Source organism: Aythya ferina (genome assembly GCF_964211825.1).
Source record: "Aythya ferina genome assembly, chromosome: Z".
Taxonomy (NCBI): domain Eukaryota; kingdom Metazoa; phylum Chordata; class Aves; order Anseriformes; family Anatidae; genus Aythya; species Aythya ferina.
Genome location: NC_140299.1, coordinates 22,389,790 through 22,417,211, shown reverse-complemented (window position 1 = coordinate 22,417,211; position 27,422 = coordinate 22,389,790). Strand labels below are relative to the sequence as shown.

At 36.5% G+C, this 27,422-nt stretch overlaps 1 protein-coding gene across 5 annotated transcripts in view; it reads left to right on the top strand.

Moving 5' to 3' along the window:
• The window catches only part of ADAMTS6 (ADAM metallopeptidase with thrombospondin type 1 motif 6), a 154,745-nt gene extending 128,393 nt beyond the window's left edge, over positions 1 to 26,352 (top strand). For all 5 annotated transcript variants that reach the window (XM_084503222.1, XM_084503224.1, XM_084503223.1 and 2 more), the window contains 5 exons: positions 5,459 to 5,588; positions 8,407 to 8,611; positions 15,584 to 15,760; positions 17,063 to 17,219; positions 22,881 to 26,352. In XM_084503222.1, coding sequence (XP_084359348.1) covers positions 5,459 to 5,588; positions 8,407 to 8,611; positions 15,584 to 15,760; positions 17,063 to 17,219; positions 22,881 to 22,990 — 779 coding nt within the window. In that variant the 3' untranslated portion in view covers positions 22,991 to 26,352. The remainder of the gene's footprint in view (positions 1 to 5,458; positions 5,589 to 8,406; positions 8,612 to 15,583; positions 15,761 to 17,062; positions 17,220 to 22,880) is intronic.
• Positions 26,353 to 27,422: the final 1,070 nt, after the last annotated feature.

Here is a 27,422-nt window from a genome sequence, read left to right as displayed (position 1 = left end):
TGTTTTTATGAGATACTATTTTAAATAACACCAATTAGACAGTTTCCTTAATCCATACCTATGTTTCTTGTATCACAAATTATATACTGTGTGGCAAGATGGTGCAGAACATTTTAAAGCTGAATTAACATATCTGCATGGCATGGATTAAGAATTCTTAAGAATAGGGGTGAATGCTGTTTTTTGAGTGATATGCTACCTGACCAATGTTCAATAAATTACATGGCTGGTTTTGTTTTGGTTTATTTTATTGAAAACTAAGCACAATGATAGACTATCACAGATAGAAATTGGTGAGAAAAGGGGTTAAGTGTGATGTGATGGGTCTTGCTTGACTAGTTGTATCTATTGTAATAGACAAATTATTTTGTAGACTAAGGAAATGTAGAAGTTCCATTTATGTAGACTTCTGTAAGGCTTTTCTTGTCACCTACACCTAATAAAGAATTAGAAAAGATTAGTACACAAGAGGCACTCTTAAAAATGTGAAGTACTGGGCAACGTGGCATTGAACCTCATGGGCATCTTAAAGACTTGTCATCAGATTTCAGTTTTTCTTGTTCTGATGGTAGCATAAATAAGAATGAAAGCTCTGATGAAATTGGTTGATAATGCAGTGCTGGAAGACATATGGGGAAGATCAGTACATTATGTTGTAGTTATAATCACTGGATAAGGCACTAGTAAAATCTCTGTGGAGTACTGGGCATGGTTTGTATTAACTGGCTGTTAATGCATCTAGAATGAAAATCAGAGTGTAGTATCAAAGGTGTGAATTTCAGAGAAGATAGTACGTGTGGGTTTAAGGCAGAGCTTGAGCAGTTTATGAAAGGAATTACTTAGAGTGGTTCTCAGAAATACAGAAGGGAATTATTTCTATTTGTATCTTGCCGTGTGCTAAGCTTATTTAATTAATAACATAAGATCTGATTGAATTTAACCCTTTCTTGTAATTAAAGTATTATCTGCTGAGAATGCTATGGTGTAACGTCTCTGAGTGAATTGTAAATATCTTTGATACCTGATGGATGATTGTCTGAAATGTGTGTGTTAACACAGTTGGCAGCTGTGGGGAGGCATGTCCTTCAGGAGGACCTTTAGTGCCTCCCATGCACTTTTGAGTACTCCAAATGGACTAACTATCTAGCAAAATAGAACTTTCCTAATATGTACAGCACCTAAATTGAAAAGTAGTGCAGGTTGAAAACTTGCAGAAATTGTTATTTTCTCTTTATTTTGTTCATGTAGATTTGTGCTTGTAAGATACTATTGGAAAACAGTCTGGCAACTTCATGCACTATGTAATGGTATCCACAGTTGTCTAGTAGCGTGGCATCCAGATACGTGTAGAAAGAAGGAAAAATGAGACAAGCCAGGTAATTGGTTTACGTGGCTGACCTGTAAGACACTGTTGTGGCTTAACTGGCAGGCAGCTAAGCACCACACAGCCATTTGCTCACCCCTCTTCCCTGCCTCACCTCTCCCCTCCCCATCCCACATTGTGATGGGGTAGAAAATCAGGATAAAAAGGTAAAACTCATCAGCAGAGATAAAGGCAGTCTTTATCAGAACAGAAAATGAATGTAAAATAATGATAATAATTATGATAAAGGAATAGACAAAGCAAGTGATGCACAATGCAGTTTCTTACCACCCGCTGACTGATGCCCAGCCAGACCCTGAGAAGCAGCCCCCACCCCAGCCAACACTCTCACTTCATTGTTCACCATGACCCCATATGTTACGGAATACCCCTCTGGTCAGCCTGGGCCAGCTGTTCTGGCCGTGTCTCCTCCCAGCTCCTTGTGCACCCCCAGCCTCCTCACTGGCAGGGCAGCACAAGAAGCTGAAACATCTTTGTCTCAGTGTAAGCATTGCTATACAACAATTAAAACATTGGTGTGTTATCAGCATTATTCTTATCCTAAATCCAAAACACAGTACCATGCCAGCTACCACGAAGAAAACTAAATCCCAGCTAAAACCAGGACAGACATATATCTCATATTAATATCTTTTTCATAAATAAAGCTTTCTTTCAAATGATCATGATATTTATGGATAACCTGAGATGTCTAACATTTGTAACCTGATTGAGAGGGCCTACTTTGGGAAAGTTATGAGTAGATATAATCAAAAAGGAGATCTCTTTCCCCCAGCAGTAAAGCTGGGGCTCTGGATTCAGGGACTGCAGTAGAGTGAAGACTCCATTATTAGGCAGGCACCTTTGGTCTCAGTATGGTTAATAATTTTGAAGTGAGACAAGGTGGCATGTGCTTTTGAGAGCTGACGCTCAAAGTTATCACCTGCTAAACAGGCAGTGCATTAGAAGTGAGATGTTTAGTGACAAGTCTAACTCCTCTCCTGTTGGTCAGGAACATTTATGTTGAGGCCACACATTTTTCTGTGCTAAGGATCCAGACTGCAAGGTTCTCATGAGAGTGTTTTGACTTGAACTGGTGCACGCTTCATTGGGTTAGAAACTGGCTGGATAGCCGGGCCCAAAGAGTTGTGGTGAATGGAGTCAAGTTCAGTTGGAGGCCAGTCACTAGTGGCGTCCCCCAGGGCTCGGTGCTGGGGCCGGTCCTCTTTAATATCTTCATCGATGATCTGGTCGAGGGCATTGAGTGCACCCTCAGTAAGTTTGCAGATGACACCAAGCTATGCACATGTGTTGATCTGCTCGAAGGTAGGAAAGCTCTGCAGGAGGATCTGGATAGGCTGCACTGATGGGCTGAGGTCAACTGCATGAAGTTCAACAAGGCCAAGTGCCGGGTCCTGCACCTGGGGCGCAATAACCCCAAGCAGAGCTACAGGCTGGGAGATGAGTGGTTGGAAAGCTGCCAGGCAGAGAAGGACCTGGGAGTGATGGTGGATAGTCGGCTGAATATGAGCCAGCAGTGTGCTCAGGTGGCCAAGAAGACCAACAGCATCCTGGCTTGTATCAGAAACAGTGTGGCCAGCAGAGCTAGGGAGGTGATCGTCCCCCTGTACTCAGCTCTGGTGAGGCCGCACCTCGAGTACTGTGTTCAGTTTTGGGCCCCTCGCTACAAGAAGGACATGGAGGTGCTTGAGCGGGTGCAGAGAAGGGCGACGAAGCTGGTGAGGGGCCTGGAGAACAAGTCCTACGAGGAGCGGCTGAGGGAGCTGGGCTTGTTCAGCCTGGAGAAGAGGAGGCTCAGGGGCGACCTTATTGCTCTCTACAGATACCTTAAAGGAGGCTGTAGCGAGGTGGGGGTTGGCCTGTTCTTCCACGTGCCTGGTGACAGGACGAGGGGGAATGGGCTTAAGTTGCGCCAGGGGAGGTTTAGGTTGGATGTTAGGAAGAACTTCTTTACCGAAAGGGTTGTTGGACACTGGAACAGGCTGCCCAGGGAAGTGGTGGAGTCACCATCCCTGGAGGTCTTTAAAAGACATTTAGATGTAGAGCTTAGGGATATGGTTTAGTGGGGACTGTTAGCGTTAGGTCAGAGGTTGGACTCGATGATCTTGAGGTCTCTTTCAACCTAGAAATTCTGTGATTCTATTTTGGATTAACAAGACTCTGTTTTTGTGTAAGTGGTAGTAAATATATTTTTCAGGATGCAATGACAGTTGCCTATTAAATAGCAATTCCCAGTTTCAGAATGAAGAGATTTCAACTGGGACTACATCTCCAGAAAAGTACTCTAGCTGTGTGCCAAAGAATAGTCAAAAAATCTAAAAAGGTAGGGAAAATGAGGACTTTTTAAACAAGTATTCCAGGTCATGGTGTAGCCAGGGATGCAAGACTCATGGGTCCAGTGGCAAGAAGACATTCATCTAGCACTGGCAGGTCTTGCTCTCAAGATGGTTTCTACATTTTACATTAGACTGTAATTGGACAACAACAGGAATAACCCACGAGTTAGAAACTGCAGACTTGCCATGTAGCTGACTAAATTAACTAGTCACAGAAGTACTGTATGATCAAACTTACTGCTCCTGGATCTGCGGCTTCATGAAAGAGTACATGCCATCTTCAAGACTATAGTGAAAAATGAGGTTTCTCTTCTCCACGTTCTTTGTGCATAACGTCAGAGAGACATATGTCTCACATCCTGTATGTCTCGTAACGTCAAAGAGACAATGCTTCTGTGCTTAGACTGGGACGCTTCTGTTTGTAGCCAAGCAGTATGCTTTATTAGCCAAACTTCAGGCATCTCCAGGTTAGGCTTGATTTACTTGGAAATAAATACCTAAGTTCCATATAGGTCTAATCTTAGGAACCAAAGATTTGGTTCTTGTCCATAATGGATAACAAAAGAAACAATTGAAAGGTAAGTGGGCTGTTTAGTGTCTGAAAACCACATTTGTGTAATTAATCTTATTACTGTACATGTCTATCTCCTATAAAATGCTTGTCTTAAAAAGAGACAAGGCTGTAAAGTAAGTTGGCACATATTTGAAGCCAGGATGTTTTAATGCATTTGTATTTGTATGCATCTCAGATTTTGGAAAAAGTTAAGTAATTGCTTCTGTTTTTAAGAATGTTTTAGGGCTTTTTTTCAATTTGTATTGTACAAATAATCCTGTTATTTCAGTACTATGACCACTTGTGTTCAGTAAGAAATGAATATGAATTGCAGATCCACAGTTGTATTATGCTAGCAAACCTAAAGCTTGTTCTAAAAACAGAGAGAAGGCCACATGTACCACTGTTTTCAGCAATGCTTGGAGCTGCATTGTTATCATATATCAATGGTTCTTTAATGGCTTTCTTTAGATTCTGTTTTATAAAAAGTAGAAAATCTGCCTAAAGTGTTACCTTGCAATGCTGTCTTGACAATGGTATGCCATTATGTTTTGGAGCAATAATCAATTCTGAACAGCCTGTTGATGGTTAACATAATGAGAGAGGAGCTGGGAGTGACAGGCAAAATGAGCATTCACAAAGACAAACTTAATCTTTCAGAATGAATAATACTTCTATTATTTTAATGAAGAAAATGTTTATAGGACGACACATATAAAATTGCAACACTGTATTCCAGTATTGCTGTCTTATTTTAAACCAGAGCACATAATAATTCTGCAGTGAAGGGTGACCACATTCTATTTGGTGATATTTTCTTTGGAAATCAGTGTCTTTTACCAAGATGGGAGGTTAGATGGAAATGGAGGTTGTTTGTTTGTTTTTTTTTTTTTTTTTTGCAATACACAAATAAAAACAATCTGTTAGTAAATCTATAAATATATTCCCTTTGTTTTAGAACACAACAGCAATTTAAGATCCTCTCAGTGGGGTGGCCTAAAATTAAAAGAAAATGAAAGATTTTGTGTGGTCAGGGGCATTCAGTCAATTGGAATTCACATCCTTGAAGCATTCAACCAGTTAAAGAGGGATAGCAGGATTAATAATCAACAGGTGAAATACACTTTTATTCAACAAGCAGAAGAGTAAGAATGATTAATTAATGGTGTTTAATTCCATCCTAAGGTGTGCAGAAACAAGAGGTGGTGTGTAAAAGACTGGATGACAACTCCGTTGTACAAAACAATTACTGTGACCCTGACAGTAAGCCTCCAGAAAACCAAAGAGCCTGCAACACTGAGCCTTGCCCACCTGAGTAAGTCAGTTATCACTAAGATGGATCTGTTTTGCATAGATAGAAAAGCCGTTGTAATATATAATAAATCCTATTGACCAAGTATGCTTAAAATTCTGATCTAGCATTAGAGATCTGTCCTACTAGAGATGCTATTTGTTTCGGGGTTTTGGTTATGGTTTCTAGTTCCTCTCGAATCAGTTGTGAAAGAAACATAATTCATCCTAGAAGAGGTCTGATCTGACTGAGAAACTGGCATTCAAACTACACAAAGCAACACAGACACTGTAAGTAAAAAGATACTGGCAAACAGTTTCTGAAGGTGGAGGTGTAAGGTGTGGTTCCTAGTGCTCAGAACAGAACTGGAGAACATTCTTAAACTAATGACAGAAGAATCTGGAGGTGAGGGGAGACTTACTTTCCCATTATACTAAATGTTTACTGTATTTTTGGGTATTTGACTTTAAAATTTGGGTTGAAGTGTTCAGATTGGAAATGGTAAACCTAGAAACTGCTTAATAGACAAACCATTACTGGTAATAGTTACATCAAACAACTTTGTCTTCTTCAGGATTCTCAGCATTAAACAGTAATACTGTGTGCCTTTAGGATTAGGTGCGTACTTGGTTAAGTCTATTTTGTTTTATATTTAAGGATATCTGTTTGCTATATATTGAAAAGATAATTAAAAACACAGCAGCTCTTTTGTTCAAAAATAAAATTTGGCAAGAACCTATAGCATAGCTTAATCTTACTACAAAAACTGTTTAGAAACAGCTGTGATATTTTGCACTGGAAAATAATTTCAGCATTTGCACAAGAGTTCCTTTCTGAGATAAAAAATTAGAGGTACAGTATTGTATTGTTGTATCAGGCCTTGTTCAATCTCAAGCTCTGGTTAGCTTAAGTTCAGTGATATTTTGTACATACAGTTTAACAGGGTGTGAAAATCATTAATGCTGATTAGTGTAGATATCACAAAATAAGGAAATACTGTGGCCTCTTCTATATGTCTGTTACAAACTGTATGTCCCCACTGTTTATCTGTAAATATGTGCTTATCCTACACGTATGCTGCTTGTATAATACTGTTTAGTGTGGCTGTAAGTGCACTAACTGAACTCTCACACCATGTACCTGAAAACAGAACTTGGGAAGTGGTCATGTTTTGTCAGTTCCTTTTTACCAAACAAATCCCTTTCCGTTCCTTTGTGTGATTTAATAGTTCAAAAATTAGCATGTCCAAAATTGTGATAATATAGTTACTCTGACATACATTTTTTTGTTATTGGTTTGTTCTTTAAATGTCAGTTCAAAAACAAACAAAAAAGAAAAGAAACCACAAAGCAGGATGATTCTAGATTATACATTCAGTACAGCAGGGAAATCAGTGAACATGGTAAAAACCAACTCAGCAATGTTCAGAAAGTGGGTAGTAAGTCATATATAAGCATATACTTGTGTATGTCAGAACAGCTGATCCCATATCTGTCTTCACCCTGATGGTCCCCACAGGGTGAATACAAAGTGCCAAACTCCTAAGAAAGTATTCTTGATTCCTTAACTTTGCAAGTATTCTAGAAAGAGGTTGTTCAAAGAGGTTGTCTTTTGAGATAGTTGCCCTGAGAAGTTTGATCATTTTGGCTGGAAAATCTATCAGTCGGTAAGGCTTACTCTTTAAACAGAGTGGCCAGATATTTCCTGTTCTTAATTAATACAATTCTGATTTTCTTCTTGTGATTACCAAGAACTATGAAAATGAAAAGACCTATGTTACTCCACATAGTGAATGCCAGTTATATTATGTTCGAGGCTTCTGAACAACAGCAAAGACTATGTTTGTTCACATTGCAATAAGTGATGCCTAAAATTCCAGATTTTAAGAAAGGATACAGGACTATCTCTGGATCTTTTGGGCTGTTTCATAGTTCTTTTCCTAAAAGGTGAATAGCACTCTGTTGTGATAGAGTATAAACATAAAAGGTATCTGAGAATACTCTTGAGCAAATCATAGTATCAACTAATAATTAACAATACAGCCTCTCCAAAGCTCTGAAGACCTTCTAATTCTCCCTGGCATTGTAAAAGCATTTGTTGAGAATCACAAATTAATTCTCTTTCACTGGGATAATGACAGAATATAGCATATGTTTGAATCACTCTGTCTTACTGGGCTCAAAATTAGCAGAAGAAAAATTGTTTCATTGATTCAGGTTCATAATAGAATACATTCAGTAACACAAAGTGCAGCAGCAAATACTTTTGGCTGAGGCTTCAGACAATGACATCTTACAAGGCCACTCCAAGTATACATCCAGGAACTGACATACCTGGCATTTTTGGCATGTTGACAACATGCTATAGCATTCAACTCTCAGACTGATTCTGACATGAAATTTCATTTTGTTGTAATGATATGAGAAAGGCAAACACCTAGGCTTATAACATATTTTTTAACCTACTGCAGTGGTTCCCAAACATTTGCAATTGCAAACCACTTTCAGATGGGTAATGTCATGCAAGTCCAGTGCAAATCTGCTTGAGTAACTGAAGTTTTGTCAGTATCAACTGTCCTTTCTAACTACTGTAGTCTAGGTTGGAAATTGCAGCTCTAGAAAAATATGAAGTAGTATTATTATTGGAAGATATGATTGCAGTAAGGCATAAATTAAAAAGTTAAGTGAAAAGAACCTAAGTTTCTACTTTATTTCACTCTGAATAGATGTATTGTTAACAGTGATTTAGTTTTAGTATTTTAAACTATTTGGATTATGGGTTTGTTCAATTATCTTACCAATTTCTGACGTGTTAATAGAATTTCCTAACGTTTTCTGTCCAGATGGTTTATAGGGGATTGGTCAGAATGCAGTAAGACCTGTGATGGAGGAATGCGTTCACGAACAGTTCTCTGCATCAGAAAGATTGGACCTTCTGAGGAAGAGACACTGGACAATACCAACTGCTTAACACACCGGCCTATTGAAAAAGAGCCCTGTAACAATCAGTCCTGTCCCCCACAGTGGGTCGCTTTGGACTGGTCAGAAGTAAGGAAATTTTGCTATGTAAAGTCATTAAGACAAGAACTCTGACCACTGAATATTGGTACATTTCCTACTGCTGCTCAAAATGTAAATTATTAATGAAAAATTCAAAACCTGAATGATTTGGATTATTGAAGCAGTCTTTGTCATTCATATTTCTTTCTTCTTTTCTTCTGTGTTGGCAGTTCTGTTATTTTGTCAAACGATTATGACCTGTTGCTATTAATCATAATAGAAAAATAGTAAAATATGAAATAGAATAGTAAAGTAATAAAAAAAAATAAAAACTAGATAAGCTTTCAGTATCAGATCTTAAAGAAAAAGTCAATTTGCATTTCCATTGTTTCTTGAATGGGAAAATAGCCGGAGAGAAGAGTTGATGGGATTATACTATCAAAATCCAGAGTAAACTGCAAGATTTTTTTTTTCTGAAGTAGCCATGCTCATGTAAAGCATCACCTTTTTTAGCAACATGCCCTAAGAGGCAGACCTGAAAATTAGTATTCTCTTAACTGAAGAAAGCATCTTTTGTTCAATACGGTGATTTCTGTTTCAGCATAAGTCCTTATAGTGATTCAAGCATTAAACCTGAAGGATGTTAACCAGTGCAGCTGAAAGAAGACAGATTGGTTCAGTGATATATTTGAGTGGTACTCCATCACATGCAAATCACAATGCAAAAATGGCTCCATATTTTTTCAGATCCATCTGTCCTGGACTCTTATATCACCTCTCTTTTTATCTCAATGTAGCCTTTGTAGTACTTACAAGTAAGGTTTTCCTGTCTATGGCCCTGCTGTCAAATGCAGCAATATAATATAATTATTCTGATAAATGGATTAAACAGTGTTTTAAAAATAATTAATTTGGAGCTGTCATACTGCTTCTTGGAAAATTATTCCTGAATTTCACTTTTGGAATTGCAAGAAATGTTCCAATTCCATACCAGTTTGTACGTTTGCTTTTGTTATTGAAACAAACCCTTTGTTTTGAAACAAACCCTACTTCTTTTCCAGCTATTATTCATCAAAAAGGAATTTACCCTGATCACATTGTGCTTTCATGTTTCAGTTTGAAGTCTATATGTATTTCTACATATTACCCCAAAGGCGATTTTGTATGTGCCTTGTTATTTTGTTTCCTGCCTCTACTGAAAATAACTATAACATATGGTGTATTGGTATACCTTTTTCTGTTCCACAAACATCACATAATGATTAGTTAAGCTATCTTACATTCTGTTAGTACATCCATAACTTTATCCTCCTTTTTTTTTTTTTTTTCATTTCAGTTAGTGATTTACCAGTTTAAATAGAGATTCTTGTTTGTTTGTTTGTTTTTAATGTTTCTCTTTGTACTGTAAGGGTTCTTTTTGTACTGTCAAATTTCACTTCATTTTAGTTATTCTTGTCCTCAAGGTTTCCGGTTCTTTCTTTAAAGCATACCTCTTTAGCACCAAGGTCAGTTAGTTACTTGTGCTAGCTGCTAATTTCTGTAATTTCAGTAACACAACAAATTAAACCACTGTTGCATGAGTATCTATCATTAAGTAAACTATGAAGAAATATGAATTAGATCCAGTCGCATGACTGATCCTATAAGGTCTTTGCAGATAGTATCTCTGAAACACCATTGAGGATAACCACTTGACTGGAGGCCAGAGGTTAGAAATCTTATGCTTCCTCTTTCTGAAAAAAAAAAAATAAATAAAAAAATTGTTGGAGTAAACTGGAATAATCTATCAATGATAAACCCATTATTCGTTATATCCCGTTTCCTGTATACTTGCTTGTCTTGAAACAGTCTTTCATTCAAAATAAATTATAAAGCACTCTAAACAATCGGGAAGGTTACTGTGCTTGTGATTGCACAGATCTCTTCTATCCACAGGTAGTTTTATCTCCAAAAATCATTACAACCTCTGGAAATTCAAAGCATGAAGAAGGAGGCCTACCAGCCTTACTCTGAGTGGCCATACTTGTAGTACTGATCAGCTCTTTCCATATTTTTTAATACAGGTTCACAGAATCATAGAACAGTTGAAATTGGAAGGGACCTCTGGAGGTCATCTTGTCCAACTGTCCTGCTCAAGCAGAGGCACCTAGAATCAGTTCCCCCAGACCATGTCCAGCTGGCTTTTGATACCTCCAATAATGGAGTCTTCATTCATTATTAGTAATAATAGTCTAAACATTATGGCAGAACTTAAAAGTAGTAATATCTTCATGTGTTGTGAGCTACCATAGAAAGTGTTGAGGTTCATTTCCTTCCTTTCTGGATCTCATGCCTATATAATCTCCATGTGTTCTTCTCAGATGAAGAAACTACTTGTGTAGACTTTTTTCTCCATTATGTACATTATTTTTCTTTGAACAAAAGAAAATGTGTTACTATGCTATACTCTTCAACTGTTTGGCTTTGTTTCATGAGGAGTTAATTGTCATTTTAGTGAACTTCTATGTAAAGAAAGTTCTTTTTTTTAAAATACAGTGTGAACTTCTGACTTTTATTTTGTTTTCGGTACTTTATCATAGAGATGTTTTTGGTTCTAAACCTCCTGTTATTTGTACCAGGTTTTGTAAATGATTTGATATCATAAAACAGATATCTTTCACAGATTGTACCTGGATCTGTCTCTAGTTCTATACAGTTTTAACATAACAGATATATATTTTTTAATTGATTCTATAAAAAGTTATCAGTTGTATATCTTGAAACCTCTAGGAAGAAATATTTATTTCAGAAGCTTTTACCAGTTTAGAGCAGGACTTCATGAAATGACACAGTGAATTTTAAAATATGTCTTGGTCTACATGTGGAACAGTATTTTTTTACCCCACTGTTGGCTGGCATTTCACACAAGAAATAGGGAATTTAAATCAAGGCAGAAAATATTTTAAATGGTTCTTGTCCTTATCTAAAAAAGTATATAGCATATTGCAGCTTGTCAAGAATGAATTTGACTTCGAAGGAGCAGAAGGGGAAGGAGCTAGAAGGAAAGAATGGATGAGTAGAAAAGGATGTTCAGTTGAAAACGCACATCATATCTGTGGCATTGATAGTTTTAAGCTCTTTGTGACCATTACCATGGTACTTCATTTCTGGTTGGAATATTTGGACATTGTCTCAATACTAACATGTAGTGGTATCTATTTGACAAATTATGGAGCCATACATATATGTTCTAAATACTATCAAATATAAGCATTCCCTTGTTGCTGCTTTCTGCAGACTTTACTGACTGTTATATCATCGTTGAAAATGTCAACATAGGAGCTTTCACATCCAACCTTTTATAGAGGTGGAATGTGTTATAATTTTGAACACAAATATTCTCATCTAAAGGTTAAAGCTCTGCTAAGCATCTGGTTGTGAAAAAGTGCTGACTTCTTTCTTGTACAAATTTTGCCTGATGATAACATTTTAATATAATGAGGAAAAAAGATATTTTTTTTTCTGCTCAGTGTTCCTAGAAAGATAATATATATATAAATCCCTTTAGTAATATACTTCAAATATATATATATTTATATGATTTTCTGACAGAAGCATGAAAATGCTGCCTCTGTTTTTGTACAGAAAACAAGAGTGAAAATAGAAGAGTCAAATAGTGCTTCCCTTGAAGCCAGTGGAAAATTTTGCTACATTTCTCTGGAATGCAAGGTCTAAAGCTTTGCTTTTATATGAAAAATAAGCAATACTAGGTAAAATTAAGAAATTTTTAAAATCTTTCATATACTAATGTAGTTGTTGAGCATCAGTATAGTTACATTTTTTTTTTTACTTTACATGGTAATGAACAATAAATTAATTAACAAGAAATTTTCTATCTTGTAGGACAGAGAAACAAATTTATTTTGTAAACATAGAGATTAGTTGATATCTTTAAGAGAAGGGCAGGAGCCCTGGAAGTGTTTCAGGCCAGGTTTGATGGGGCTTTGAGCAACTTGGTGTAGTGAAAGGTGTCCTTGCCTATGGCAGGGGGCATGGAATTAGATGGTCTCTTCTTACCCAAAGCATTCTATGATACTGCGTTTCTATAAAAATACCCACACCTATATTAAAACTGACAGTGGCTTGTCTAGAAGAGTGTAATCATTGCAGCTAATAGATGTAATATTTTGGATTTCAGTCAAATTTTCAATATTGTTTCTCACAGTATCCTTCTGGACAAGATGTCCAGCATACAGCTAGACAAAACAACTGGCTATTGGGGGTTGGGCTCAGAGTGTTTGTAGGAAATAGGGTTACATCTAGCTGGCAGCCAGACACTAGTAGGCTTCCACAGGTTGCCTTTTTTGGGGCCAGATCATTTTCATGTGTTCATAATTGACTTGGGTGCAAGATTTGAAGGCATACTTAGGAAGTTTGTGGATGGCTTTAAATTAGGAGGAGCTGTTGACTCTGCCAAAGGTAGAAAGGGCTTGCAGAGAAAGCTTGACACACTAGGGAGGCTGGGCAATCCCCAACCATATGAAGTTTAACAAGAGTAAGTGCCAGATTCTGCACCTGGGATGGGGCTACCCCGGCTATATGTGTAGGCTAGGGTACAAGAAGCTGGAGAGCAGTCCCACAGAAAGAGATCTCGGGGTTCTGGTTGATGACAAGTTGAACATGATCCAGCAGTGTGCCCTGGCAGCAAAAGGATCAACTCTGTACCCTGGGGTGCACCAGGCACAGCACTGCTAGCTGGTCGGGTCAGGGGAAGGGATTGTCCTGCTCTGCTATGTGCTAGTGTGGCCTCACCTTGAGTACTGTGTGCAGTTTTGGGTATATAAGAAAGACATAAAACTGTTTGTGAATGTCTAAAGGAGTGTCTAAAGGAGGGCTACAAAGATGGTGAAGAGTCTAGAGGGCAAGATGTATGAGTGACTGAGGCCCCTTGGTTTGCTCAGCCCCAAGCAGAGCAGGCTGAGGGGAGGCCTCACGGCGGCCTGCAGCTCCCTCACGAGGGGAGCGGAGGGGCAGGCGCTGAGCTCTGCTCTCTGGGGACAGCGACAGGACCCGAGGGAACGGCATGGAGCTGGGACAGGGGAGGGTCAGGCTGGGGGTTAGGGAATGGTTCTGCACCCAGAGGGTGCAAGGCTGTCAGAGTTCCAGAAGTGTTTGGACAAATCTCTCAGACATCTGGTCTGATTTTGGGGTGGTCTTGTGTGGAGCCAGGAGTTGGACTCAATGATCCTTGTGGGTTCCTTCCAGCTTGGGATGTGATATGATTCTATAATTCTTGGGTAATATCAACTTAAAAAATTTAATACTTTGAAGTAGTTGAGGTGAGTTCTTCTGCACACTGTAAATTACTTCTATATATTTCTAGATAAAATAGCAAAAAATAAAGATTTCTTGGGAAGAACCTTATCAGAGACAAGTAAATTTATTTTGCATTCACATTACTGTTAGTCATGACTTCCGCTGAGTCAAAAATTCAACAGGCGTGTGATAGTGGGGAACATGATTTTCTGTTTTTCTTTGAATGGGTATTTTGTCTTTCACATGCTTTGGAGACATACATTTGTGTTAACTTCTGTTGATGCTTTTTAGTTTTGGTGATTCAGTATTATTGTAGACAGCCTGTTTCCTTACTTTGCTTTCAGTTCTGGGTACAGGGTGTAGTCCATCTTAGTGGAATTTTAACTACGAGTAACTCCAAAAAGTTTTTTTGGTACAAGTAGCTGAAAAATTTTCCTCAAGTTGCAGTTTAGACATAGATTTAAAAATATGTTTTCAAACAAGACTAGAAAAAAGATACACCTAAACTCCAGTGCTGATCCTCAAACTCTTGTTTATTTGCTACTATATTCTTGGGATTATAAAATTCCATAGGCACACTGGATTTTGACATTTATTTAACTGATTATCGGAAGTTCGACTTTTTGCCTGTCTTGATGCATAAGAGAAGCTGAGTGCCAACCTCTTCCCAAAGTCACGCAGTGATTCACATGCTAGATATTTCTCCACATATCCTCTCCAAAGGCCTCTATTAAGAAGACATTCTTTCAGCATGTCTAACGATCTGAGTTTTCAGCTGGTGATAGCTTGCTATTTGTGTTTTTATAGTATTTCAGGTTTTAGAATGCACCGCCCAAAGTGCAGAACACAACCCTCTGCAACTCTGAGGTTCAAGTCTTTCTGTCTCCTGCTGTTTCTCAAAGTGAACTGATCACAAATCTGTAGACTACCCTAATGATGGTGGTAGGTCCTTCCAGCCTTCTCTCTCTTTCCTGTTGGCTTCACAGAATGCTCCATTGCCAGGAAGAGGAGATTGAATGCAAGTAATTTTTAAGCACTGAGCTAGGAAGGGGTACTTGCTTCCAGTTCCTGCTTTAAGGATTTATGCATGTTATTTGAATTTTTTTCCAGAAAACATGCAATATTCCATAGAATTTGGACCAAAATAAGTTATGATTATGACACGGCGGACCTGACATATTCATTGTCATTCTCTTTTGATCTCTATTTAGCATCAATATTTAATTCTTTCTTCATTTCAGCCAGGCAGATTTTTCTTCTCTTCCTTCCCTCCTTCTCCTAGTTTTCTAGTAGACATATGCTTAGCGTGTACAAGATTTGTGTTAAAAAAAGTAGAACTGAGTTCTACTTTGTTTCTGAAATAATTACACTCAAGTTTGTTTCATAATAATGATGCATGTGGCAGTGCTTTTTACTTTACAGCAAAGTGCATATCTTAAACCTAACCTAAAGGTTTTCATGTACAAAAGCAAATAATAGAGACACATAAATAGCAAAGGAAATGTACTTTTATTAAATTAAACTTATAAAAGATTTAACTTAATAAAGCAGTCATCAGCCAGCTTGTTCATGTTTGTAATAATTTTAAAACTACCATTTTGGGAAAATTATAGTTTACTTGTAAGAACATAAATATATCTTTCAACTTCTCCATACTATTTCTTAAAACTTGTACTGACCTTTTACTGGAATTTTCATTATTTGTTTGTACCAATATTTTTTCAGTGCACGCCAAAGTGTGGTCCAGGATTTAAACACCGAATTGTTCTGTGCAAAAGCAGCGATCTTTTAAAAACGTTTCCAGCTGCTCAATGCCAAGAGGAAAGTAAACCTCCAGTCCGCATCCGCTGTAGTTTAGGTCGATGTCCTCCTCCTCGCTGGGTGACTGGAGACTGGGGACAGGTAAGATAGTCCATATAAACATTTACTGCTGTTAGTCTCCTACTCATTAAGTATCAGGCTCTACCACCTACTAAGCATAAATGTGTTACTGGAAATGAATAAGGGATGGTTCCCATGACTGAAGCGAAAGCTTCAATCAGTTTATTTCAGATTGAAATATGGTGCAGAGTGATTATTGTCGGCTGAACTATAAAGGATTTGTTGACAATAATCTGGTTTCTGCTGCATGAGTTTCCATATGCATGCTTTAAAAATGAACTAGTCCTTACTAAAGTTTAATAGAAGGGGAATTTGCAATACAGCAATGTTGCAAGTTTAGTTTTAACATATATAGAATTTAATTTGAGAAACTTCATGGAAATACAAAGCCATTTTAGTGTATTTTACTGTACAGAAAGATACATAGCAGCCCAAAGAACTGAGTTTTTTATTTTTTATTTTTTTTATTTTTTTTATTTTTTTATAATTTTGTATAAAGTATGCTTAATTATTGAGGTTCTAAATTGTTACAGCACAGGTTGAATGGTGCTGCCAGTTATGGAGTGTTCCTAAATAGGATGTACTGGGTTTCTTTGCTTTTTTTTTTTTTTTTAAATCTTAATTATGATAAATTATGATACGTGTATATTAATTATGATACATGTATAACTTGATATTTTCTAAGTTTGCTGATAAATTTGCCTGTAGTGAAAATAAAACACTTCAGGAGATTAACTAATCAGGAAACAATCGTTTGTGGTATTACAGTATAATTCATATGCAGTCCATCTTTTCTTTTACATTAGTTGTTCAGATACATTTTTATCTTAAATTGATCTAAGTCTCAAAACCACTGTTTAGATACAGAAATTCAAAAACGTTTGGAAACCACAAAGTATTTTTGTTTGAAAGATACTTCTCTTTGTTCCTAGAAAAATTCTGTTATCAGATTTGAATTCTTGTTGTCCTTGTTTTTTTCTTCTCTTTGTTCTAAACTAGATGATTTCTCTATTGAAAATATGCACTTAACCTCATACATGATATATGAAATAGAGTAAATTTTATTCTCTTACTTCAAATCTGAGCAGTTTAAGGAGCTAACATTGCACTGTTTTATTTTCTTTGAAAGACAAATGCTTGTATACTGTCAGAAAAGAAACATCCTAAATATTTTATGAAAATAATTTTCTGTATTAACCTAGAAAATTGCCTGTGTGTACATAGGCAAATGTGCACATTTGTTCCTGACTGCTCTCCTGTTGTCTTGCTTTATTATTAAAAGTTGAATCTGAGTTGTTTTACTTTTTTATGTCTTATTTTTAGTGTTCTGCACAATGTGGTCTTGGGCAACAGATGCGAACAGTACAGTGCCTCTCATATACCGGACAAGCATCTAGTGAGTGTCCAGAAACACTTAGACCTCCATCAATGCAGCAGTGTGAAAGCAAATGTGACAGTACTCCCATTTCCAACACGGAAGGTAAGTTTGCCATCTTAAGATAATGTAGTCTGAGTGAAAACAAAGAAAGAGTGAAGTGGTCAGTATTACCTTATTCATTTATTATTAGAAATCTACATTAAATCATTGCCCAGACTGACTTAATTTTTTTGCAATTATTGTCTAATTAGTCGATGTAGTTCAAAGGTGAAGTCAGTGAGAAGCTACATGCTACATACAGGTTCTTTGTTTAAACAAACAAGCAAACAAACCATATGTAGCCACGGACAAATTGCTATAATTTTGTGTCATTAATCTTCCAGTCTTTATATTGGTGAATGGAAATGTTCATGATAGCAGGGATAACATGATATGTTTCTTAATCCATTGAGTTTGTACTCACTCAGCAGTGGAGCAGGCAAAATTATTTAATCACATGTTCGTTGAAAAACATTTAATGCTACATGGTGTAACAATTCTGTTTTTATACTTTGACTGACTTATCAGCTTCTTCTAATTAACTTTGAATTTCCTGTATTCATAATGCCTGTTTGAAATAATTTCAGTATGTTTACACAATACAAACTAATTTAATCAGACTATTATCTGTCTTCATCATAACATAATTTATGTTACAGATATATTAGATAATAATGTCAAAATAAGTGTGTTAATGTTTATGAAGGGTTCCAGGTCTGGACTCATAAATTCCCCGTGTAAACCTCTTGGGAAATTCTGTCTTCAAAGTAGAATTTGAGTGCTAGGCAGCAAAAAGTTTCCTTGCTGATCATAAAAATCTAGAATAGTTGTTCACCAGATGATTACATTCCATTTTGTGTGGAAGGGAAAAAGCAGTCAAAAATCATCATAATAAATCACGAAACATTGAAATCACAAAACATTGCACAATAATTGTAGTTCTTTTAAAAGAAGTATTCCCCAAATTGTGAGTGCTTCACTTGACAATATCAATATCACTACTCCTTTAGCATAATTAATGTAAATGGAGTGGCTTTTGCAGTGGTTCTCCAGCTGTACTGTAGGTTGATGTCCTGTTTATATGGAACAAGTGCTCTGATTTTTACTTAAAAAAAAAAAAAAAAAAAAAAAGGAAAAAAAGGCTAGTCTTTCCTTATTTGACGTTCATGTAATAACCTTCTGTATCCATTTAGGCTCACACCGTAGCTTCAAAATTGTCATAAAAGTCTGTCAATGTAGACATCTTGATGAAAAAGAGCATACTAAAATCTTCCTAGGAATACACTGATAATTGATTGTGAGCAATTTGTCACTTGGAGTTTTTAAACTTTAAATAGACACTCATCATCCCATGTTTTCATTAGAAATACGTCATCATAATAGAGTTTTCCTTGGTCACTTTAATTTCCATTGCTATGTTTAGTACTCTTAAGTAATCCCTAGGCAATTATTATCAATGTAGGAAACTTCCTCTCCTTTAAGCTCAACAGCTAGCTGTTATTTTATTTCCAAACACAGAAGTTGTCTTTTTTCCAAAGTAATGAAGGTAGTAAAATATTTTTAAGTGTGCATGATTAAGTCTTAGTCTCCTCTTCAAGATGAAAAGGTCAAGTCATTGCGTTAGTAATTCTTTAACACCAGGAAAATAAGGCGATCTGTTTTTTCTGTCTGGGATTTTCTGTCTGAGATATATGGATACTTAATGTTCATGGACTTATTTAAAGAAGAGCTGTGCAGGGTAGCTATGAAAAGCAAGTCTGTTGGCTGTAGTGTTTTCCAGAGACCCAGACCTTCACTGGAACGTTGTTGGGATCCACAGAATGAAAAAAGGTGAAAAACACTTACATGGTATTCCAGCTGGACTTCAGCTCTTTGGCCAGCTCCATAGTGACAGCTATGCAGCATCATTAGCATGGTACTTTACTAGTCCTAGGAGTAATTAAAAGGAAGAAGATGCTAGGACAATCTTGTCCAATAGAAAGACAGTCATATTGCCACTTAGCACCCCATTTTTGTTTTTGTCCCACACTGAAGGTCTTTACTGGAAACCACTGATTATTTGTAAGTGGTTAAGTGGCTCAAATGGCTCAGAAGTAAACATAATCTCAGAATTTACTTACCAATTTAAAATACCTACATCCTTTCAGAAGAACCTAGCTGCAATCCATGAAATAATAAGGGTGCCTTATCCCAAAGTAAGACAAAAAATGTTTTCTAGTTATTTTTTTCAATATTTTTGTAATCATTTCTTAAATATAAATCCTAATTTATAAACATTTCAGAACTATTAAATACTGAATATAAGAAGCACAAACTGAGTATTCGCAAAATAATGTGCCTGTATTGCACATTTTCTGTTTGTACTTTGGCCTTAAAAATCCTTAGACAAAAGAGAAGCTGACAACTCTTTGTGCACGTATGTAGCAGTGCCTATCTGCCTGCACATAGGGACTTAGTCTGCATGCCATCCAGAATTATTATGTTGTGCTTTGGGCTCCACTGTGGGGAAAAGCACCCTCAGCAACCAGTCATTGCTTTGCAGAAGGGTTGGGCTTGCTGAGTGAATTCCCTTCCTATTTCAAACTGCAGTGAACTTCCTGGTTCCCTTCAATCCCAAAATTCTAGTGCTAGCCAGTGGGACCCATTCATCAATTTCTGAACAACTTAGTTTTGCTAACCCAAGATAAGAAAGTACATATTTTTCAGCACATTTTTCAGCAAGTGTAATGATCACATTGGTAAAGTTTGGAAGTGCTTTCTTGCGGAAAGTGTAGGTTGTTTACATTAAATAATAGTCAAAATTCTGGTTATATAGGATTAGTAAAAGAAAATTAACATGTATCTTGTCACATTAAACATCTCCTTTAGCTCTTTATTTTCAGTAAACTCTTCACTGGAGATTTAGAACATTGTAGATAAGGTTTTGAGGTAGCTGCTGAGTACCATTACATTCAAAGCTGGAATTGCGCTCCAGACAGCATGTACCACACGATTTGAAATGTATTCAGAATGATTTTATTCTCTAAGTATGTATGTCTGCTGAATCTAGACTGCTAAATGCCACCTGAAACTTTACATGACAAACTATTTAATCTATGTTTATGTCATTTCAGTTTCCCTTGTATTTTTTGTGGTAAGCCTTTGCAGTCTCTTTAGTTGACAGCACTGTGACATTCTCTGCTTTATTACTGTAATATGATACTTGGTATCATAATATTGTCTGATCTGACAAGGAAAGGAGAGATTAATATATGTATTTTATTGAAACTTGCTAACAGTAGTTACTAGGAACAAAAAGAGCTCTGCTAAACCTCTTCCATTCAATGACAGCCCTGTGAAGAATAGGCTACTTCATCAACCTCTGTATCTATTTCAAAACTGATATTTAAAACAGAAGTTGTGGGCACCTTCCAGGATATTGTCTCACTGCTGTCCAAATGGCACTGACTGAACAGTGTCCAGGTTTAGTCAAGAGGAAGAAAAACATTAAGAAACATGAAATGGGATAATTTCAAATCCTACTTTTAGCAAAAATATAGTTAGGGGCTTTTCCTGTATTTAACTAAACACGGTGTGTATGGGGTTATTTGGGGGATTGAATAAACTTTTACATCTCATCAAGATCAAGTGAACCTTTTTATTCCTCGTTTTATTTATAAGTCACTACTTTTCTCTCCTATGTTCTCAGTGGTAATAAACACAGGGACCTGAAATATTTCTGGAATATATTTGACCTCTTTTGGGAAGAGTTTTTGAAATAAAGTAGTGACCACATGTAGTTGCAAATGGAGAAACATGCCTCTTTCAAACAGCTATGCTCAATGTCTTTTCTCCTGACATCCAACTCTGTTTTCAAATAGAGAATTAAAAATTAGAAAAATAGCGCATAAAACAAAAGGTAGTTAGAGTCAAGAATTACAATGAAAGCACTATATGTGAGTAAATAAAATAAAAATTTAAATCATTTCATGCTTTTACTTGTCTAGCTAAAAGCATGCACGTGGGCATTGTCAGAAGTACCATTAAGTACAGACCCTGAGTTCAGTGTCACTAATGCTTTCCTAGGTTCAAATACTAAAAAGTCTCATCTGCATATAACTTTCTACTACAGCATCCTTGCAGCTTGAACCCCACTGCTCATAGCTACCTTTTCTGGAGGAAAAACATATATATAGAAGACAAATAGGAGTAGCTGAAGGATTGTACGTCCAGATTGTGTTTGTTTCACTATTACTTCTTGCATGGCTTGTGTGTCTCTGTTGTCTTTTTCATACATAGTTTATGGACACTTGGGATTCAAGGACTTTTGTTCTGTCAGGCCTTTGAGCAACAAGATCCTGGCCTTCACTAAAGTCTTCACTTTTAGACAGTAAATCAACACAGTATCTGATAATGTTCAATGTACAGCTAGATCCAGTCCTTTTTATTCACATTTTCTTTATACCTATTTAATGTGAGAAAGATTGTAGAAGAAATGAAGTATTGAATGCAACCTTGAAAACTTACAGCATCTGAGACAAATTATTTTCTGAAATAATCCTTCCTACATCATTTCAGATTTGTGGGTTTTGCTTTTTCTGTGTATACATCTCTTCCTTTTTCCTACCCACAAAACAAGGCTCCTTGCCAAAGTCCTATTTTAATATCAGCCTGGAAAAAAAAAATACACAAATGCTATTAACTGGAGTGGTAACTCCTGTATCAGACACCTACCACAATATTTACTCCGATGAAAAGCAAATCTGCAGTAGCAAAATCTGAGATGTAGAACCTGAGTGTAAAATAGAGCTCTTGGATACTGCTTTATGTCTCTTACATATCACACTAAGAACTGGGTATAGACCAAACTATTCCATTCCCTATTACCACCTTCTTTCTACAGAATGGAAACTGAGCCACAGGAGAACCATTGCATATTCCTGCAGTGCTCCTGTAATGAACACCGACAAGTCACTGCAGGTACAGCTGGTGTGGGATGGAAAGAAAGGAATCCTTGCTCCATGTGACAGAGCTCTTGTTCCCTTCCTGGGACACTTACCTGCCAGTATGACAAGGGCTGCTGAGGCAGTAAGCCCAGCATACAGGGAAAATGCAAATATGAAAAAAAAAAAAGCTCTTGCATGCCTATTACAGGCATAAAAGTGCCTTTTTCTCCTGTGTAAAAGAAAGTGTGGACACATGGAATTGAGCCTCAAGTACAACATTTGGCCAGGTTGCTGAACTCACACTGTTGGTGCCTTGATTTGTAACACTCTTTGTTTTCTCCATCCCTGTTCACTGCAATGCTTATACTATTTCAAGGATTCTTACAAATGCACAGGCATGGTACCAAATACTGTGAATTGTGTTAGATTTTGGATAACCTCTCACAGATGAATGAAATAACTCCTGAGAAAGAAGCTATAAAAGTATTGTTAAAAAAAAAAAAAAAAAGACTCATGTTTCCTAGCTGTCTAAAGTGGTCATTTATTGCAATAATTTTTATTTTTTAATTTTTTTTATTTTTTTTTCAAGACAAATTGGGCACACTTCTGAATTTCTGGGAGAGAAGACCTGCAAATGATTTTATGGCTTTTAAAAATATACTGTATGCACTAAGATGATTAAGGAAGAGTAGTTACAAAGAGGGCAAGGTGGATGGGTAGAGCAGAAGCATGTTAAATTTTCTTTGTAGTTTAATTTTTATTTCTGATTCTTTTTCTCTTTAATACCCTTAATTATTAGAGTGCAAAGATGTGAACAAAGTGGCATATTGTCCACTGGTGCTGAAGTTCAAGTTCTGCAGTCGAGCATACTTCAGACAGATGTGCTGCAAGACCTGCCAAGGACACTGACCCACAGAAAGCATGAGAATGTGCCTTGTTGTTACCATTGTGGAAAAGTGTCCATCGAAGAGAGCCACACAGTGGAATGAGATTGACGTCCTTGCAAATGCATTACCCTGTGGAAAACGTAACCACTGGTCAGCCCCAGCTGACAGGATTTCAATATTATTTTAACTTCTGTGAAGTGGGATTTATTCATCCAAAGTGCTGGACACAGTATAAGGAGGGCATGCCAAATTGGAAAGATCCACACAACACATATAGAATAGCTTACTGTGGAACATTTGTGTTCTTTTGACTAAATCCAATAGTCTGTTTACCTCCTTGGACCATTAAAATAATTTTTATTATGGACTTAGCAATGACACTGAATCCATTTGTATTTAAAACTGTTTAAAATGTAGCTGTTATGACTTGGTCTACTATGGAAGTAAAGAAGAATCAAAAAAAAATGTTAAGTCATAGCTTAAAAATGTTAACTATTTTATCTCACGACACAGCACCACAATTTAAATTATAAAATGAGCTTGGAATTGTTATTTAAGGAGCAGATTTTTTTTTTTTTTAAATGTATTTTTCCTTCATTCCATCTAATTCCCTTTGGAGTAATCCATATTTCCTGAACACTGCTGTGAGCCATATATAAAACTATACTCAATAGAACAACCATGAGGGACATTGTTTTAAGAGGTGCAACAGTTATTGCAGTGGTGCATGAAATACAAGTGTGCGATGAAATGAAATGAAATCTATGTTGCAGGTTTATAGCCATCTTACCATTGTACAAGCAAAGCTGAGATTTCTACTAAAAGGGAACATATTTGAATACCATGGAGGAGTGGTACTCCAATAGTGGTGAAGACCATATGGCCAGCTCTTTCACTGCTACTGTGCAGTTTGCGTAGAATTTAAGATTTTGTCTTCAGCTCACTTTTGTTTACATCACTAGCCACAAAGAAATAACTTTGTCAGCATCTATATCCATTTTATGCATTACTTTTGATTCTCCAATACCAAGAAGTTATAGTGCAAAAAGATAAGCGTACTTTGTAATAATAATAATAGTTCTTTACAAAGCTGGAAGTTAAGATGGATTTCAAATGTTCCCTTCTTTGATACCACAGTGGAAGAGCATTTTTTTTCAAAAAGAATATGCGAGTCTGCAGTTCAGGAGTCCACATCAGAGTGGACAAGGATTACAACCAAAGATAAAAGATTTTTGGGGATATGTAGGTTCTGCAAATGAGAAGTCGAGTGTGCTTGAGCCAAAAGGCATACTGGGCTATCAGGAGTAAGGCACACTGGAAAAGGGGTGGCTAGAATGAAGTCTGGTCACCTTGACCTAAATGGCCAAGTACCCATTTAAAGCTGGATCATATTTAAAGCTTGAGGCAGCTTTCAGTGTGAGACTGGAACGAAGTCCTGCCTCTGGATTCATAGCTAGATGCCAATATATTTCTAGCTATTCCAATTATTCTGCTGTCATACTCCACTTATTCCATATCACCATATTTTTAATATTCACCAATTACTTTGCATTTTTAAATGTGAAACCAAACTGCTTAGGCAAGTCACATTCAAGAATCTACCATAAAAATGTTTAGTGTAGTGCTCCTCTTCCCCTTCACTCTCAATAGCAAGACTCAACAAGGAGATAAGGAAAGTGGGTACTTGTTTATATTAATATATTGTACTTGAACACTTGCAGTTTGCAGCAGGTACTTGATGAATGTGCTTTTGTGTCAAACTATGCCTCCTTTGTTGTAGTGCAATTAAAATTATGTGAACAATAATGTGTTACAAATTCTAACTCAAATAGCACTTTTTAAAGAAAGTACTCTTTTCAGTGAAAAATAATTTCAAAATATCATGAGATTGAAGTGTATCAGTGTATTTTACCAAGAACAAGCCAGATGTGTTGCACACTATCTACTAATGTGAATTAGCATGGAGTAGTAGATGTTGTTAGCAGGGCTCATACTATGAAATCCCCCCAACATATTGACAATCTATCAGTGGGGTTTTGTGCAACCCACGTACTCATGACCATCAAAGTTCTGTCATCTGCTACCTCTTGCCAGTATTTTCACTTCCTTACACCTGAGACCAGTGGAATTAATTTTCAGTTGGCTTGCATGTATTCACATATGCTTATCTGCTGCTCTCATCACCGTGTAAACAACTCCTGCTAAAACTGACACCAGTAAACAGCCTTTGGGAGTTGCACATATGGATTAAGGGCAGTATGTAGTCCTTCTCTGTTAAGTGAATTGACTTTCTGTATCCTTTTGACAAAACACCTTGGTGCTAGCATGCCCTGGTTAGGTCAAAAATATGATAAAAGGGAAAGGCGTTACTATGGCATTCTTTAAACAAGAAGCCTCTCTGTGTCAGGGTCCAGTTTTCTCCAGGGCATGACTGTGTTTATAAGATAATGTGTCTTTTCAGCTAATAAGAAAAGGTTTTTTAATGTATTCAAAAGAAACTTTTTTTTTTTTTTTTTTTTTTTTTTTACCTCACTTAGGAAAATTGTAAGGAGTGTTTCCAAAGACACATTTTGCTCTCTTACTGGTGCTAGAACACTAGGGAGTCCCATGTTTACTCTGCAACATAACAGCACTGAGGCTGGAATTTAAAGAACTCCCTGGAGCAACATTGAATCATATTGTTAAAGGGAACAAAACACAGAATGTATGTGGATTTACAAACTAAGCAACACTTCAGACTAAGACTGACAAATGAAACCTACTTCAAAGAAAAATAATTGGTTTCCACAGCACAGTTCATTGCTGCTGCTACGCTGTAGCCATCTATATAATCTAAGCTAAATAGTGTTATATTCCTAACTAGTGACAATAGGACTATTTGTGTAGGCTATAAATATGAAAGGCCTAGAATCAAATAGTAGAATAATAAATGCAGAAATCAATCTGGTGCCAGTACTTCCACTGAGCAATACTATCAGCTGAAGAAGATCAAATCAAAAATAATCTATGGATTAACCCCTCAAGGTGTATACACCCAAAAATAGTCCATTTTATTAGGAACTTTGTAATGGAGTGAATGTCACATAGATATCCTTAATAATACAGACTGAAATTACCTTTGTATTATTGTGATTAGTTGCTTATTATTTTATACTCAGTATTAATGTGGTACACTGTTACTTTATTATTATTATTTTTTGCTTTTGTAAATTATATTCTAATTTATTGTCATGTTTCTTAACACTTGTTCTACATGCATTCTCCTGCTTGTAATGAAAACAAAAATATTGTAACACTTGATGCAGTGAAATTCCACACCAGGCACAGATTTGTTTTTAACATAGATAATTTAGTAAAATAAAACTGCAGCTTTTAAGAATGATACCCATGGTATGGTTGTCTATTCCCTGACTTACAGTTGCTAGAATTCTGTATGCTTGATGTTTGCTTCATCAGATGCATCAAAATATATATTAGATATTTTCTTTCAAGTAACATCTATATGTTATGCCAGAATTCTGTCTTTGGCAGCAGCAATGTTTGTCATATATAAGTGAAACAATAAGGAAAAGGAAGAGTCAAAAATATGATCATGTACATTATTGAGTAATATTTTAGCCTAAGCAATAAATGTAGATCAAGAATGAAATTAATGGCAGCAAATTATCCTGTACTTCTTGGAATGATTTCATTACCAGTCAGTCAACAATAACAATAAAATGTCCTTCTTGCATTGAGCTTTTAAGGTTTCATCTGAAGTTTATCCGAAGCTGTAAATATAAAGAACAAAGTCATTTCAGAAGACCTGGTGGTTAGATGACTGTTGTTGACAGATGCTTCTTTTCTTACCTGATGCAGTTAAAATATCCTGTATTGAAATCTCTGATCAAGTCCAATTAAATATTTATTGTTTCTCTAGAATAAGTTAAAATCTAGCTTCTGTTTTAATGAAAATAATCTTTCTACTACTATTAATAAGTTATTAAGGCAATTAGAGAACCTTAAATATTTTGATAAGGCATTTAGTAATTTTTTTTTTCTTCTTCTGTTTACTAAGGAGGATTCAAAAAACCTGCCTATTTCAAAGGCACTGATATTTCCACCTATCAAGAAGCTTTATTGCTCTACAGACTATAAATTTAAGGTTGAATAGTCTTACTAAATTACACAGTGTAATAACAGTTTTCACTGTGATTCCAAAACTCTGTTGATGCTTCCCCCATACATTCACACTGCAAATTATTACCTGATAGGTTTCCCACAATTGTTCAGTTATGAGTATTATTCTTTTCCCCTGGAGCAACTGTGTTTTGGATTATAACAACAAACTGCATACACTGAAACAGATGCTCTTGTGTTTCTCTCCTTTCCTGCTTTTGCTACTTTATACTGAACATCACCCATGCTGACTGCAGAATTCCTGGCACATAAAACTCCCTTCAGTCTTCTAAAAT